This window comes from Megascapheus bottae, chromosome 10 (assembly GCF_031878675.1).
Source record: "Megascapheus bottae isolate mThoBot1 chromosome 10, mThoBot2.hap1, whole genome shotgun sequence".
Classification (NCBI taxonomy): Eukaryota; Metazoa; Chordata; class Mammalia; order Rodentia; family Geomyidae; genus Megascapheus; species Megascapheus bottae.
Genome location: NC_143518.1, coordinates 21,999,139 through 22,016,420, shown reverse-complemented (window position 1 = coordinate 22,016,420; position 17,282 = coordinate 21,999,139). Strand labels below are relative to the sequence as shown.

General features: G+C 39.6%; 1 protein-coding gene across 2 annotated transcripts in view; it reads left to right on the top strand.

Annotated features, from left to right (window-relative positions):
- Positions 1 to 16,003, top strand: part of Soat1 (sterol O-acyltransferase 1) — a 52,073-nt gene extending 36,070 nt beyond the window's left edge. For both annotated transcript variants that reach the window (XM_090340339.1, XM_090340340.1), the window contains 11 exons: positions 329 to 436; positions 1,320 to 1,602; positions 2,934 to 3,012; positions 3,471 to 3,552; positions 5,000 to 5,045; positions 6,028 to 6,157; positions 7,983 to 8,080; positions 9,433 to 9,531; positions 11,557 to 11,692; positions 13,062 to 13,207; positions 15,071 to 16,003. In XM_090340339.1, coding sequence (XP_090196465.1) covers positions 329 to 436; positions 1,320 to 1,602; positions 2,934 to 3,012; positions 3,471 to 3,552; positions 5,000 to 5,045; positions 6,028 to 6,157; positions 7,983 to 8,080; positions 9,433 to 9,531; positions 11,557 to 11,692; positions 13,062 to 13,207; positions 15,071 to 15,127 — 1,264 coding nt within the window. In that variant the 3' untranslated portion in view covers positions 15,128 to 16,003. The remainder of the gene's footprint in view (positions 1 to 328; positions 437 to 1,319; positions 1,603 to 2,933; positions 3,013 to 3,470; positions 3,553 to 4,999; positions 5,046 to 6,027; positions 6,158 to 7,982; positions 8,081 to 9,432; positions 9,532 to 11,556; positions 11,693 to 13,061; positions 13,208 to 15,070) is intronic.
- Positions 16,004 to 17,282: the final 1,279 nt, after the last annotated feature.

Here is a 17,282-nt window from a genome sequence, read left to right as displayed (position 1 = left end):
CAGCAGACTTTCATTTTCCCCATCAGAACTCAGGTCTCGAACACAGGGCTATGTGCTTGTTTGAATTTGCTAGCTTGCTTAACTGGCACTCTACCACTTGAGGCTGGCCTGGTAGCCCAAAGTGAGTAAAGGAAGCAAAGCATGAATTTGTTGGATTTGTTTGGTGTAGATACTTTGGGTGTAACATTATGTATGTACTATTTTTTAGATGTTTTTGAAGGTGGATTTAGCCTGTTCTAAATGCTTTAAAGCAGAGGCCTCATTATGCCATGCTTCACAATCAATTATACAGAGATTATTAATTTGTTTTGTTTAATCTACATTTCAGTGAACTGTTTGAAGTGGACCATATCAGAACAATTTATCACATGTTTATCGCCCTCCTTATCATATTTATCCTGAGTACTTCTGTAGTAGATTACCTTGATGAAGGAAGGTAAGACGACAAAATGGGTGGTTGGGTAGATGTTGGCATAGAAAACTGGGGATTTTGGTAGTTTTGTTGCTTTTTTTTTTTTGATCGGTCATGGGGCTTGACCTCTGGACCTGGGTGTTGTCCCTGAGCTCTTCAGCTCAAGGCTACCACCCTACCCCTTGATCCACAGCACTACTTCTAGTTTTCTGGTGGTTAATTGGAGATAAGTATCTCATAGAGTTGGTGTCCTGGCTAGCTTTGAACTGTGATCCTCAGATCTCAGCCTCCTGAGTAGCTAGGATTATAGACGTAAGCCCCTGTGCCCAGTATTTTGGCCTTTTCTGTATATGTGGTACCAAGAAGTCAAACCAAGGGCTTCATGAATGCTAGGGAAGCACTCTTACCACTAGGCCACTCTCCTGGCCCCCATTTGCTTTTTTGAAAAAAACCCATAAGCATTTGAGGATGCATACTGATTTGAGGATGACATTCCTTTCTCCTAAAAAATGTAATTAAAGAAAAAGAAGTTTTTCTAACCTACCCTTACCGGGGCTCTTTTAAATTCAGGGTACTCTTGAGGCTTTCTTGATCATGGCTGATATTCTACCACTTAAGTCACACCTCCAGCCTTGCTTTTTGCTGGTTAATTGAACAGTGGAGTTTCATAGAATTGGCCAACTTTGAACCATGATCTTCTAGGTCTCCGCTTCCTGGGTAGCTAGGATTATAGAGGAAAGCCAAGGTTTAGAAGTACGGTCACTATCTAGCTCAAGTGTTATATCCATGACTTCAGTGTATTAATGTTATAGTTTCCCAAGTCTCTAAACTAGGCATGTGAAAGTTTTGAATTCTGAGTTTATGCTCTTTCACTTACTTCTCTGTTTTTTGTGCCATCTCTTCCTAGGCTGGTACCTGAGTTCAACCTCATGTCTTATGCTTTTGGCAAATTTTCTACTGTTATTTGGACATGGTGGCTAATGTTCCTCTCCACACTTTCAATTCCCTATTTCCTGTTTCAACACTGGGCCAAAGGCTACAGCAAGAGTTCTCATCGGTTCATCAGCACTCTTATCCATGGCTTCATTTTCATTGTCTTCCAGCTGGGGATTCTAGGTTTTGTACCAACATATATTGCATTAACATATTCACTGCCACCAGCTTCCCGGTTTGTAGTTATACTTGAGCAGGTAAGTGTTTATACAGTGTAAACCCACACAGCATTTAAGGTAACAAGAGTGATAGAATAACTGACACCATTATTTTTAGCTCTAATAACTTGGATACATTTATTATCCATAATAATTTTCATTTGTTGTTCAGATGGCTTTTTTAATCATGATCTGTAAATTAAGGTGGTACTCCAGATCATTCACCTTTTTTTTTTTTTTTTTTTTTTTTGGTAGGTCATGGGGCTTGAACTAGGCCTGGGTGCTGTCTCTGAGCTCTTTAGCTCAAGGCTACTATAAGGCTTGTCAAAAGGAAACTCCACGCATTTTAAGAGGCGAAGGTTTATTGAGAGAGGGAAAGAGAGAAAACAGACCTACAGCCACACAAGATGGAGTCAGGCAGAAGAAAGAGAGCTTATGGCCGGAAGTGAGACATTATATAGGGGAGGCAGTGGAAGCGGATGTGACCTCAGAGGATGAGGAAATACTTCAGACTGGGGGACATGACAGTTGCCAGGGTTACAGTCTGGGTGGGGATTTCCAGGGTGCACAGAACGCCAAGGGGAGGAATCATTTCTCCCAGGCAGACCTAACAGCTACCGCCCTACCCTTGAGCCAAGCCCCACTTCCGATTATTTTTTTTTTTTTTTTTGTTTTTGTTTTTGCTTGCCAGTTCTGGGCTTGGGGCTTAGGGCCTCAGAACTTTCCTTGGGTTTTCTCAAGGCTAGAGATGTACCACTTGAGCCACAGCACCACTTCTGGCTTTTTTCTATGTATGTGGTACTGAGGAATTGAACTTGGATCTTCCTGTATGCTAGGCAAGCACTCTAACAGTAGGCCAAACTCCCAGCCCCTTATTCATCTTTTTGTTGTTGTTGTTGTTGTTGTTGTTGTGGGTCTTGAACTCTGGGCCTGGGTATTTCCCTTGCCCAATCCAGCTCAAGGCTAGTGCTCTACCACTTGAGCCACAGCACCACTCCCAGTTTTCTGGTGGTTAATTGGAGGTAAGAGTCTCATGGTCTTTAGTGCCCAGGCGGGCTTTGAACCACGATCCTCAGATCTCAGCCTCCTGAGTAGCTAGGATTACAGGTGTGAGCCACGAATACCTGACTTTGGATCATTTGCCTTTTAATTTCTTGGTTTGCAATAAACCTATAACCATGTGGTGAAATGTAAAATAATTGGAGTAATTACATGTGTTTCTTTAGAAATTATTAATATTAATTTGTTCTGTTCCATCAAGTAAATGTAGATTGGTATATGGAAAATTAAGAAGTTTGAGCACAGTGTGTTGCTGTTCTGGAGTTGCTTATAGGAGAAAAGTCAATGATGGAAAAATCTTTCTTTTGTAGATTCGAATGGTAATGAAGGCCCATTCATTTGTCAGAGAGAATGTGCCACGGGTACTAAATGCAGCTAAAGAAAAGTCAAGTATGTATCCCCATTACACTGAATGGTTAATGGTAGGGAAGTTGAACTTTTGGTGTTTACTGAGTTGGAGGATTATAGTCTATATGGATTAATGCTTCATTTTAAGTATATGGGATCCATATTGATTTAGAATACCATTGTACTGTTTTCTGGTTATTCTTCTTTGGTCCTTATAATTTAAAAAATTGACTATCTTTTATAGCTTAGCATTCATAGAATGTAAATAGCCTCAGTATAATATAACTATGCCTGCTTACTCAAGAAGTTCCTTTAGTCACAGATGACTCTGATAGATTGATAATATCACTTAATACAAGAACAAGAAGTCATTTATGTGATGAAGAAGAAACAGTATGAAGACCATGTCTTCTTTCTTGATCTGTGTATCTGTGTTTTACCCTTATAGTGTGCAGCACAAATCCAAAGTGCCTCTTATCTAATGTAGTTTTTCTTTGTAGGTACAGTTCCAATACCTACAGTCAACCAGTACTTGTATTTCTTGTTTGCACCCACCCTCATCTACCGTGACAGCTATCCCAGGTAACAGCACTTAAGTAGGATAGTGTGTAATACAGGGCCTGGTGTAAGTATGGAGAGGGAGAGGGAAAGAGGCAGCTTCTCTGGCATGGGAAGCTTCAAATCATTTTTTTTTTTTTTTTTTTGCCTGCCCTGGGCTTGAGCTCAGGGCATGAGCTCTGTCCTTGGACTTTCTCAAGGCTAAAGCTCTACCACTTGAGCCAAACCATCACTTCTGGCTTTTTCTTTGTATGTGGTACCAAGGAATTGAACCCTAGTCTTTGTGCATGCTAGGCAAGCATTCTACCACTAGGCCAAACTCCTGGCCCTTAGCCTCTTGAGTAGCTAGGATTATAGGTGTGAGCCACCCATGCCAGGCAGAATTCTATGTTTTATATGCTCATTAGTGTTCCTTTTTTTCTTTTTTAAGTTCTTGGTGTTTGGGATCAAACTTAGGACATGACTACATGTATATGATCTACCACCCATAAGTGATGTTTTGGTTTTTTTTGTAGAAAAAATACAGGTTTTTATTTTTCTATTTTATTTTTTATTTTATTGTTGGGTAGTGCACAGAAGGATTAGAGTTACATTTGTTAGGTAGTACGTGCATCATTTCTTGCACATTGAGACCCCTTCTCATGTTTTCCACTTTTCCTTCCCTACCCCCTTCCAATCATCTTGTTTTCCCCTCTTCCCTTCCCTATTTCAAATAAACAAACAAATGTATATGCAGTATACCAGGTAACAAAGTCAGATACAGTAACCACATGAGATTAACCATAGGGAGAAAAAAAGGAGAAAAAAATAACATAGTACATTAAGAATAATAATCACAAAGATAAACCTCTTATTTCCATGTCCTAGAGTTCATTTTGTTTAGTCTCATCCTACATAACCATATGAACATAGCTTTTGAGCTATTGTGATCCTTTGCTAAGAGAGCCTTAGATATGTACTAATTAGTACAAATGAGGGAAACCATGGAGCCTATGTTCCTTTGAGTCTGGCTTACTTCACTTAATATTATTTTTCCAAGTCTTTCCATTTCCTTATGAATGGGGCAATGTCATTTTTTTCTGATGGCAGCATAGAATTTTCCATTGTGTATAAGTACTAGATCTTCTTGATCCATTCATCTACTGAGGGGCATCAGGTTGGTTCCATTATTTACCTATGGTAAATAATGCAGCAATGAATATCGTTGTGCTAGTAAGTTTAGTATGGACTTGTTTTTGGACATTGGGTAAATGCCAAGGAGTGGGATTGCTGGGTCATAGGATAGCTCTATGTTTAGTCTTTTTCTATGTATATGGTACCAAGGAATGGAACCCAGGTCTTCATGCATGCTCAGCAAGCACTCTTACCACAAGGCCAAACTCCTAGCTCCATGGGTTTTTATTTTTATAATTCAATTAACTTTAGAAAACGTGTTTCTTTTTTTCTTTTCTTTTCTTTTTTTTTTTTTTAGGACGCCCACTGTAAGATGGGGTTATGTTGCTATGCAGTTCATACAGGTAAAAGTGTTTATGTCCTAATGAGTGTTTATTCATGGAAATGGTGATTTATATTTAATCTATTTAAAATGCTGTGAAATTTATGTCTCTGGGAGCTCAAGAATACATTGAGACTGAAACTAGTATAGAGTACGATGGTTTATTGTGTGTGTGTGTGTGTGTGTGTGTGTGTGTGTGTGCGCGCGTGCATGTGTGCGCACGTGAGTGTGTGCACCAGTCTTGGGGCTTAAATCCCAATGACTCTACTTACAATCCTAGCACTATAGAGTCTGAGGTAGACCCAAGTCTTGGTGGTTCCATCCTGTAATCCTAACTTACTAGGAGGATCATAGGTGCAGGCCAGCATGTGCTGCAAAAAGTTCATGTGACCTCAACTTGATCAAGAGCTGCATGCAGTGGGCACACTTATTCCAGACATGTAGGAAGTGAAATATGGGGATTGAAGGTTCTTGCCAGTCTGGACAAAATAAGAGAACAAAAGGGATATAGATATCATTCAGCAGTAGAGAACCTGCTTAGCAAATCTGCAGCCCTAAATTCAAAAATGCATTTCTACCAAACAGCCATACAACCAGCAGAGGATTATAAGTTCAGGGGTTACAGGAAGAAGCCTTAAACCCCACTCCCTAAAAAAGCCAATTTTTAAATTAACATATTTTGATTGTTACTATAAAGGTGAGATACAGAGGGGTTACCATTTCATGAGACAGGTAATGAGTATGTTTCTTTTTGGACAATGTCACCCCATCCTTTGCTCCTAGTTTTTCCCCTCCCATTCCTGCCCACAAGTTCTGTAGTTCCTTTTCCACATAGTGTTCAGTTTCACTGTTGCACGATAAGGGTCATTTCTGAAGGGTTAGGAAAAGGAATATATTTGTAAATAGTAATTTAAGGATTATATGCATACTTTCTCTTGTGGGAAAAGCATCTTAGTCCATTTTTCTTTATTAACCCATCATCATTGTCATCTTTGTTTGTCTAGGTTTTTGGTTGCCTATTTTATGTGTACTACATCTTTGAAAGGCTCTGTGCCCCTTTGTTCCGGAATATCAAACAGGAGCCCTTCAGTGCTCGTGTACTGGTCCTGTGTGTGTTTAACTCCATCTTGCCAGGTAAGGTAACATGGGCATTATTAATCTGATTCTTTCTGTGCTTTGAAGGAAAACAGAAAGCTGTTACAACTGGTGACCTTTGATTTTCCCACTTTTTCCTATAAGTTCATCTGTACAGATATGAAATGTGTTCAGGTTTTGAGCCAATCTTTCCACTTATCTATTGGCATTTACTTAAATTTTGCTTTCTCTGATGGTAGTCCATGTTCATGCTTTCATCATCCTTTCCACTTTTTCTTGCTCATCACCTCTGTTATAACCAGGCCAGTACAATGCCCTTTGTGAAAACCACAAGTCACTTGGTTCTAATCCCACTAGATGATTTATTCCTCATCTGCTGTGACCTCTGACCACATTTGAAATCTCAGTTACCACTCTTTCTTCACCCTTGTTTTCCAGTCACAGCTTGGTCTCTTCATTTCATTCCACATGTTTTTCCAGAAAGGCATGACTACCTAACTGGATACCACCATCACTGTGCAGTTTCCTCACAGGAGGCTCACATTTCGTCATCTCCTACACTTTCTCTTCCTGTTTTCTCTACTCATTAAATGTCTGGTCATGCTTTGTCATCATCATCTCTCTTCCTTTCCTTTGCTCACAGTCTTTGGCCACCTCTGTTTCTACAGTTGGGTATGTGTGGTATGCGTGGGGTCTTCTGCCCCGAGCTGCAACATTGGTTGTGATCCAGGATTGTGCTAAAGTCAGTCACAGCCTAGCTCTTTATTATCTGACACACAGTAGATGCTGTCTGTTTTGAAGAAGGGAATGAAACAAGTGATCTGTAAATGGCTCTTTTACAATATAGTGTAATACACACAAACTGTGTTACAGACTTCAATGTAAAATGTTAGAAATGACATTTAACATTGGGTATTGAACAGTAGTAGGCATTTGCCTGTCAGGGAAGGACAAAGGTGGGGAAAGACTCTGGTGGGGAAAGACATCTAGGGATGGATGCAAAGACATGGAGTATTCTGGAATGATGGTAGTCCAGTTGTGGGTGGTATTTGCAACACTTGAATAGAGTTTATTGGAGAAAGTCTAAGTTGAGGAGTGTTAGCTTTTGTGATTTAGCATTTTAGGCTTGATAATCATTTGTTGAGGCAGACTCTTCTATGGGATGTTTAACATTATGCTAGTCTCTAACAATGATATACCAATATATACAACCCTTTCCTGTTGTAACAATCAAAAATATCTCCAGCTAGGCACTGGTGGCTCATGTCTGTAATCCTAGCTACTTGGGAGGGTGAGATCTGATGTTAGTGGTTCTAAGAAGGTTTGTAAGAACCTTTATCTCCATTTAAACACCCCAAAAGACAGAAGTGGAGCTGTGACTCATTCTCTTTCGCTCCCCCTCCCTCCCTCCCTTCCTCCCAGCCCCCCCATTACACACACACACACACACACACACACACACACACACGCACGCACGCACAGACACGCACACACGCCCACACGCGGGGGGGGGGGTGGGAAGGGAGAAAGAAAGAGAAAGAGAATGTCAAACATCTCATAGAAGGAGAAGGAGCAAAATCTCTATTGGTTTAGAGGGAAAGTATGGGGGGGTTGATTTTAAAAGGCCTTGGGTTTCAAATTAATTTGAATATCAAGGCAGTTCTTTAAAACAGACTAGGCCCATCTGTTGTTGCCTATTAAACCAACTTGGAAGGGAATTAGTGCTTTTAAAAATTAAAATTTCAAAACTCTACTGCATATTTGGAATGGATAATCTGTATTAACAGTTTAGGTTTTCACTGCTACTTAATGGCTTGGTTATGAGCACTTTGGAAAGACTTCATGTTTTTAATTTTGTTTTTAGGTGTGCTGATACTGTTCCTTTCTTTTTTTGCCTTTTTACACTGCTGGCTCAATGCCTTTGCTGAGATGTTACGCTTTGGTGACAGGATGTTTTATAAGGTAATATATACTTGGTTTTCTGTTTCTGTTTATATTTTATTTAATCATTGTTAAAGGGTTTTTTTTTTTTGCATTCTTATCTATTATTACCAGGGTGGGTTTTTTTTGACACAAATATTCTGAAGTAAATTTTCACAAGTTTTGCCAACATTATGCCTGAAATTCTAATAAATATAATTATATCTATATCTTGTCTTTTGTCTCTTTAATGAGGCATATAGTTTCTACAGAATATTGTGAGGATATATTTTTAGATGATTATGGTAAGAAAACATTCATCCCAAGGTCATGGTGAGAGTTTCTTGAGTATTTATTTGAAATTGGCTGTCTAGTTATGTAAAGATGTCCTCTGCAAATTATTCCCTTTAAGACTGTTGAGCAACATCTGAGGGAAATAACTTTTCCCTTCTTAATTTTGGAAGGTGATAATTCTGTTCAGCATTGTATTATTAAACTTTTGTTTTGGGCCCAATCCTGAGGCTTGAAGCTAGTGCCTGAGCACTGTCCCTGAGCTTCTTTGTGCTTAAGGTTAGAGCTCTATCATTTGAGCCACAGTGCCACTTCCATCTTTTTCTGAGTAGTTTATTGGAGATCAGAGTCTCACAGACTTTCCTACCTTAGTTGATTTGAACTGTGATCTCAGATCTTAGTCTCTTAAGTAGCTAGGATTATAGGCTTAAGCCATTGGCATCCAACTTATTATTATACTTCTAAAATGGACTTGTACTTAGCAGGCAGAGGCTAATGGAACATAAGTTTGATGCCAGCTTCAACTACATAGTGAAACCTTCTCTCTAAACAACAACAACAAAATAGTATTCTTCTGAAGATGGACTTAGAGCTAGACTAGAGCCAGAGTGGTTCATAGCATTCTGTAATAGTGCCTAAGGCCCTCAAAATTTGGTTTGACAATACTCAAGTCTGTCAATTATTTTTTTTTAATTGTCAGGGTGATGTATAGAGGTGTGATGGTTACCTTGTAAGGTAGTGAGTACATTGCCTCTCCAACATTGTTACCCCTTCCTATGTTTTTCTCCTATTTTCCCTAGCCCACCCCTGCGAATAATTTTTCAAAGAAACTGCATGAATACAAATTTCAGGATTTCTGATATTAAAATTAGGAGCAAGAAATTTAAAAAATGGAGGAAGCCACCATCTCACATCTTTGCAATTAGATCTTGCCAATTGTGAAACTACCATACAGCTCATTAGTGTTAGTGTTCAGTCTCTTTTTGTAGCCTACAATTCTTTTATTATATTTTATCAGGGTTGGCAGTGAGTTTACTGATTGCTGTTCAAGTCATCTTTGCATTAAGTGATTCTATGTGTTCTGTATTTTACTTTTCTCTCAGGATTGGTGGAACTCCACATCATACTCCAACTATTACAGGACCTGGAATGTGGTAGTCCATGACTGGCTGTATTACTATGCATACAAGGACCTTCTCTGGGTGAGCAGCAAGATATTTACTTAATACTGTTTCAGAAATCAAATTGTTTTAAAAAAATGCTAATAGTATAGTATAGTGCAAGCTGGAAGAAGTTCATTTACTTGCACATGAAAAAGGTGGATAGTTTCTCTAAAAAATTTTTATATCTAACAACTCTCAGGCTGGCGGTGTGGCTTAAGTGATAAGTGCCTTCCCATCAAGTTTAGAGTCCTGAATTCAAAATCCAGTACCACCCAGGCTAGCTTCAAACTCCGGTCTCAGCCTCCTGAATAGTTAGGATTAAAAGAGTGTGCCATCAACGCCTGGCTTGCTGTTAACTCTTGAAATGCCTTGCTCCCTATGATTAATAGCTTTGCAAATAAACAAAAATAATTCACTATTAGAAAAAATAAAACTAGTACCACCACAAAGATCAGAATCTTTACATTTTGAATTGTACTTATGCCCAATGCTAAATCTAATGCCACGTGTTTTACCTGAATATTATTCTACTCAATTATCAAATAAGAATTATTGGGTGTCTTTGAAAGTGTTGAAGAGACCACCCAATTGAACAGAGTCCTTTTGAATGCTGTTGCTATTAAATAATCTCCTATTAGCTCTTTTGACTTTAGTTTATACTGATAAAATGTAATTTTAATGCTCTGAATTATATTTTGTTGTTGACAGTACTTTGTGGTGGAAATGGTAGTACAGGTGAACTTTAGTTCTCTTATTTGTAACTATAGTTTTCCATATAAATGAGGCAACTTTTAACCTTTCTAAATCTTTGTTTTATAGAGGAGGCCCTATTGTACAGTATCACTCTAACGATTGAAATTGCTTGCTTGCTTACCTTATTCCTTCTTTCCTCCTCCCCTCCCCCTCATCAGTCATGGGCCTTGAACTCTGGGCCTGAATGTTGTCCCTGAGCTCCTAAGCTCAAGGCTAATGCTTACCACTTAAGCCACAGTGCCATTTCCAGTTTTCTGATGGTTAGTTAATCAGAGATTAAAGTCTCACAGACTTTTGTTCCCCCGGCTGACTTTGAACCAACATCCTCAGATCTCAACCTCTTGAGTAGCTAGGATTACAGGTGTGAGCCACTGGCACCCCACTCCACTTTCATGTGGTGTACTTTATAATATATTAAAACTTTTTTTCATCATAGCAGTCACAAATGTAAATTCTACTAGTTAAAAATAAATGTTGTAAAATGGGAAGTGGAAGCATATGCCTGTGATTTTAGCTACTTAGTATGCTGAGGTGGGAAGGTCGTGAATTTGCCAGCCTGGGCAATACAGCAAGATCCTGTCCCACAATAAGTGAATAAAATTGTTATGTTTACAACTATGCCCAGTCTTTTGAAGACTTCTTAGAAAATGCCTGATTTTAGTAAACAGATGATTATGTGCTTAACTTTTTTGGGGGGAGAGGTGTGTGTGTGTGTGTGTGTGTGTGTGTGTGTGGTACTAAGGTTGGAACTTAATGGGCATGCACTCTGCCACTGAGCCATGCATCAAGCATGGTTTTTGCTTATTTTTTCTTATTCTTGGAATTACTATGATTTGAAGTAACCTAAGAACTAGGAAAGCCAATAAAAATTAAATTGGTGCCTTTAGCATGTAATAATTATGTCAGAGGACATGCTTAGTACTTTAAAATGTTTTAATTGTAGCTGGGCACGGTGGCTCATGCCTGTAATCCTAGCTACTCAGGAGGCTGAGATCTGAGGATCACCATTGAAAGCCAGCCTGGGAACTAAAGAATATGAGACTCTACTGGAAGTGGCACTGTGGCTCAAGGGTAGGGCAGTAGCCTTGAGCTGAAAAGTTCAGGGACAACACCCAGGCCCAGAGTTCAAACCCCATGACCCACCAAAAAAAAATTGAAAAGGTGATGTACATGGAGGGTTACAGTTATATAAGTCAGGTAATCAGTACATTTCTTTTTGAACAGTGTCACCCCCCTCCTGCATTTTCTCCTAGTTTCTTCCCACCTGACCCCTTAACATTTAAAGCTATTTAATGTTTCTTTTCATTGTAGTTTTTCTCAAAGAAGTTCAAATCTGCGGCCATGTTAGCTGTCTTTGCTCTATCAGCTATAGTTCATGAGTACGCCCTGGCTGTTTGCTTAAGCTATTTCTATCCAGTGCTTTTTGTGCTCTTCATGTTCTTCGGAAGTAAGTATATAGTACACGATGGGTATTTGGTGTTAGTTAAAAAGAAGCCAGAGGGCTGGGAGTTTGCCATAGTGGTAGACTGTTTGCCTAGTATGCACAAAGACCTGAGTTTGTTCCTTGCTACCACATATATTGAAAAAGCCAGAAGTGGCACTGTGGCTCAAGTCATAGAGCTCTAGCCTTGAGAAAGCCCAAGGACAGTGCTCAGGCCATGAGCTCAAGCCCAGGACTGGCAAAAAAAAAAAAAAAAAAAGCAACAGCCAGGGAAGTGGTGCTATGGCTCAAGTGGTAGAGCTATAGTCTTGAGCTGAAGAGCTCAGGGACAGTGCCCAGGCAGCCCCACAACCAAAAAAAAAAAGAAGCCCCACCTGTAATCCTAGCTATTTAGGAGCCTAAGATTTGAGGATCACTGTTGGAAGCCAGTCTGGACAGACAAGTTCTGTGAGACTCTTATCTATAATTAACCAATCTATATCTAAACTGGTAGGTAGAGCACTAGCCTTGAGCACAAAGATTTGGGGACAGTGCCCCAGGCCCTTAGTTCCAGCCCCCAACTGACAAGAAAAGAGAAAGAGAGGGAGAGATAAAAGAAAGGAAAAAAACTAGACAGGAAGAAAATCAATACTAGATAGTATTAATACCATTTCAAGATGGTAAAATATTGACTTGAATAATTACATACAGTTCTGTCTCATAGAAAATGCATGTAGATTACAAATCTACAAGATGATGAAGCTGTATACAACTTCTCCATTCACAAACATTCTCAAGAGTGCACAGAAAACAGATTATTTTTGGAGTGGGTGGAGAGGGATAAATCAGGATATGAATAATTCCATCAAATTTCCTTCTCTTCTTTTCCTTCCTTCCTCCCTCCCTCCCTCCCTCCCTCCCTCCCTCCCTCCCTCCCTCCCTCTCTCTCTCTCTCTCTCTCTCTCTCTCTCTCTCTCTCTCTCTCTCTCTCTCTCTCTCTCTCTCTCTCTTTTTCTGATCATGGGGCTTGGACTCTGGGCCTGGGTGCTGTCCCTGAGCTCTTCAGCTCAAGGCTACTTCCCTACCCTTTGAGCCACAGCCCCACTTATTTTTCTAGTGGTTAATTGGAGATAAGAGTGTCACTGACTTTACTGCCCAGACTTTAGCGCCCAGACTGGCTTTGAACTGTGATCCTCAGATCTCAGCCTCCTCATTAGCTAGAATTACAGGCATGAGCCACTGCACCCGGCTTCAAATATATTTTCATTTGATTTGAATGATTATAGGACTTGTGATCAGAATGAATCACGTATATGAGCAGCTGATGCCTGCTTGGTTGTGCAGGTATCTATGGCCTATTGTCTTGTGATTATGTATTTTCTCTTTCTAATTTCAGTGGCTTTCAACTTCATTGTCAATGATAGTCGGAAAAGGCCTATTTGGAACATTATGATGTGGGCCTCCCTTTTCTTGGGCCATGGAGTCATTCTGTGCTTCTATTCCCAAGAATGGTATGCACGTCAGCACTGTCCTCTGAAAAACGTGAGTCACCCTTTGAACTGGAGCTTTTTTGTTGTTGTTGTTGGTTGTGGGGCTTAAACTCTGTTCCCAAGCTCTTCAGCTCAAGTCTAGGGCTCTACCACATTGAGCTACCGCACCATTTCTGGTCTTCTGGTAAATGGAGATAAGGGTCCCTTGGTCTTTTGTGCCTTTTGTGCCGGGGCTGGCTTTGAACCACAACCCTCAGATCTCAGCCTTGGGAGTTGTTAGGATTACAGGTGTGAACCACCAATGCCCACTGAGATTATGCATTTTTGAAGGGAGGGAAGTTTAGTGTAAACCATCTAATCTTAATCTTATCCTTGAAATTTAAAAAAAATTTTCTTCACATTGAAGTTTCCTAGTTTTTCTCTTTCCTTCTTTCTCTCTTTCCCTCTCCCTTTCTTCCCTCCCTCCCTCCCTTTCTCTCTCTCTCCTCTCTTTCTTTCTCCTCCCACCCTCCCTCCCCCCCCCTCTCTCCCTCTCTCTCTCTCTCTCTCTCTCTCTCTCTCTCTCTCTCTCTCTCTCTCTCTCTCTCTCTCTCTCTCTCTCTCTATTTCTTTCTGGCTTGAACTCAGCCTGGGTTTTACCCTTGGGCCCAGGTATTGTCCCTAAGCTCTTCAGCTCAAGGCAACCACCCTACCCTTGAGCCAAGCCCCACTTGCAATTTTCTAGAGGTTAATTGGAGATAAGTGTCTCAGGTCATTTTGTGCCTGGGCTGGCTTTGAGCCTTGATCCTCAGATCTCAACCTCCTGAGTAGCTAGGATTACTGACATGAGCTACCACACCAATTTTCTTTTCTTTTCTTTTTTTTAATTGTTCGTTTATCTTCTTATGGGAATTCTTCAGTTTTTCTAATAGAATACATGCCTTTACTACCCAGTGTGTACTTTGCACTTCTCAAAAAATAAACAATTATAAAAATTTTAGTTAACACTGATAAGCCTAGCTCTGATTCCATTTTCCTTGTTCCTTCCTTTTTTGTGTTTCCACCCTCTCTTTTAAAGTAATTATTTTCAGGTTCAACCCTAAGGCTTTGTGTTTTAGCTGATTAAGACAACTTCACAGTTTGGGGTTGGGGGAGCAGGAAGAGTAAAGGTTAAGGTATCATTGTGCTAGATGAACTTGGCATTTTTTCCAAGTACCTGTAACTGAAGTCAGATGTCCATAACTGAGTCAGTCAGATCCTCTCCTTATGTGTCTTCTTTAGTTCTCCCTTCTCCTTGCAGTGAGTTGTTTTTGTGCATCTGAACTGACTTTCCCTTACCCTGGACACTACATACACATGGTCATGCTGGTCTCACATGTCAAACTTTATTCTTCTGCCAAAATCAGTAGGGATGCTGCATCCTCCATGAAACTTTCGGATTACTGCTCCCGTAGTACTTCATCTCTTTCTTCAAACAGTTCAGTAATTTGACAGCTTTAGTATAGTCATTGATTATAGTCATTTGTATATATATTTGATAATCCTTAATGTACTACTGCTTAGATTTTTTAGGCTACAAAAATAGTTCTGCTGCAATAAGAAGATGCACAGCTACAGAGCTGTGTGCTGAATGCCTGTAATCCCAATACATGGGAGAAGGACCCTGAGTGTGAGTCACCCGGGCGACATGAGACCCTGTCTGAAAGAGGCAATCTACAGTCAGTTGTAGATTTCAGAAACTTCCTGTGAAGCATATGAATGCAATAAATTGGTACTGTAAAATAAAATATTCAAAATATTTTGTATTAATGAGCTTCTTAAAAGGTCACAGAGACGCTGGGAGGCAATTTGGACATGTGCAACACTGAACGTTAACACTGCCTGGTGTTCACTGGACACAAATGAACTGTTCTCTCATTCTGTTTCCTTCTTATAGCCCACATTTCTGGATTATGTCCGGCCCCGTTCTTGGACTTGTCGCTACGTGTTTTAGAAGCAAGGACTTCATTTCTTTCCTTGCCACAGAAGATTGAGTATCCTGCCTGATTTGGAGCCAGCAGTTACTGAAGCTACCTGTGCTGTTTGGACTACTCCAGCCTTTCCAGGTGGCCACTACCTCCCTACTTCACCTGAACCTGTGCTAGGGGAAGTTCACTTAACAGGCTTTTCTCTCCCTGTTTTGGGAAGGGAGACTGGCTGAGGTAATGGCAGGCTTTCGCTGGATCATCTCAGCTCAAGCCTGGATAACTGTTCGTTTTGTTTCTCCACTCTACTGAAGAGACTAAATATCATGTTTTTCTGGCACTGAATTGGCCAAAACATGAAGTGCTTATTTACATACCTCTGGTTTTATATTTTAACATACATACTGTTGGAAGGTATGCAAATTAAACATCCTTTGGAGAAGAAAGGAAAATAAAATGTAACAATTTTTGCTGTTTCTACTAGAAAGAATCTCTTTTCCAAAGATGGTCTCATTATACATTGTTTCATTTATTTGTTGGCACTGTTTTGTTTTGTGGTTGTATTAGGGATCAAACCCAGGGCCCCACATGTGCTAGGCAGTACTCTATTAATACACCCTCAGTCCATAATATGTTTTGAGGGATTCTGTAGTCAGAAGGGAAAAAAGAAGGAAGTAGTACAAGATAAGAAAAAGCATTTCAAAATGTGCTTAAATTATATTATTATGGAACCCACATGGAAGATATTTTCTTAATGTTAAAGTTATAATTTCTTGGAAGTCTTTTAGAAGTATTCTTTGGTACAACTATGTTATTCTCTGATAAATATTGACTGATTTTTTTCAGACTAGCCAATCTGTAATGTAAGTATTAATCACCTTGCATTAATAAAGTGAATTAAACATCTAGAAGCTGGCTTCTGAAGCATCTGCTCAGTCATTTCATTTTTAACAGTATATTTTTAGATGAAATAAATTTATTTTGTGTGTGTGTGTGTGTGTGTGTGTGTGCACCAGTACTGGGGCTTGAACTTGGGGTCTGGGCACTAACCCAGAGAGCTCTTTTGCTCAAGGCTAGCACTCTACCACTTGAGTCTCAACTTCGATTCTGGCTTTTTGTGGTTAATTAGAGATAAGGGTCTTACAGATTTTCCTACCCTATTGGCTTTCAGTTGTGATCCTCAGATTTCAGTCTGAGTAGCTAGGATTACAGGTGTGAGCCACCAGTGTCCAGTTTGTGATTGTTTTTGAGGGTCATGTACTTTGTTATGTGATACTTTCAGGTTATAAGATGTCCATTCCTAATGCAGTGTAGTACAAAGGGGTTATTTTGTTTCTATGCATGAGGTGTGATTATATTTGTTTACAAATCTAATCTTTTTCCATTGGGTCCAGAAGTAGTGGTACATAGGAGGATCAAGAGAGGGTCAAGGTCCAAGACTGACCCTTGGTCAAAACAAGACTTACCTGAAAAAGGGAAGCAAAAAGGACGGAGAGCATGGCCAAAATAAGAATACTTGCCTAAAGCATGAGACACTTTGTTCAAACTCCAGTATCACCTTGAAAAACAGAACAGCAAGAGGAATGTATGTCAGGGACCAATTCACTTTCCTACCCAAAGAAATGAGACTTAAGAATTTTTTCAAATGATTATTGCTTTGATCCACCACTAGAATACCACTTTCTTGGCAGTCTAATGACTATCCAGTATTGCAGGAAGTCTTTTCAAGTCAGTTTGAATCTCACAAGAAGATAACAGTTTAATAGTTACACTATTTAGACCATAAGTCTCCAACTTTGATTGCTTGTTTTATTTATTCTTACTTTTTACAGCATATTTCAAATGTCATGCTTAACAAGTATTTAAGAAGGGACTCTATATGGAATCACTGGCACATAAATTTTAGAATGTAATTAAAATTAAGCTGAGAGTTTGTATTTCATAGATACATATCGATCTATATAACATTTCTGTTGAATATACTTATCCTAATTTTGATACAGATTAATTGGGGCAGTTTCTAACTTCTTCAGACAGAAGTGTACTTCAAAATTACTTCTACAAAGTTGTCCTATGTGTTCTCAAGCAGTGTTCTGCCAGAGTACCCAGCAGGGCTGCTGGATATAGCCTGTCCTTTCTGGCAGAGTTAGTCAGTTGAATGTATAACTACATTTTAAATACAAT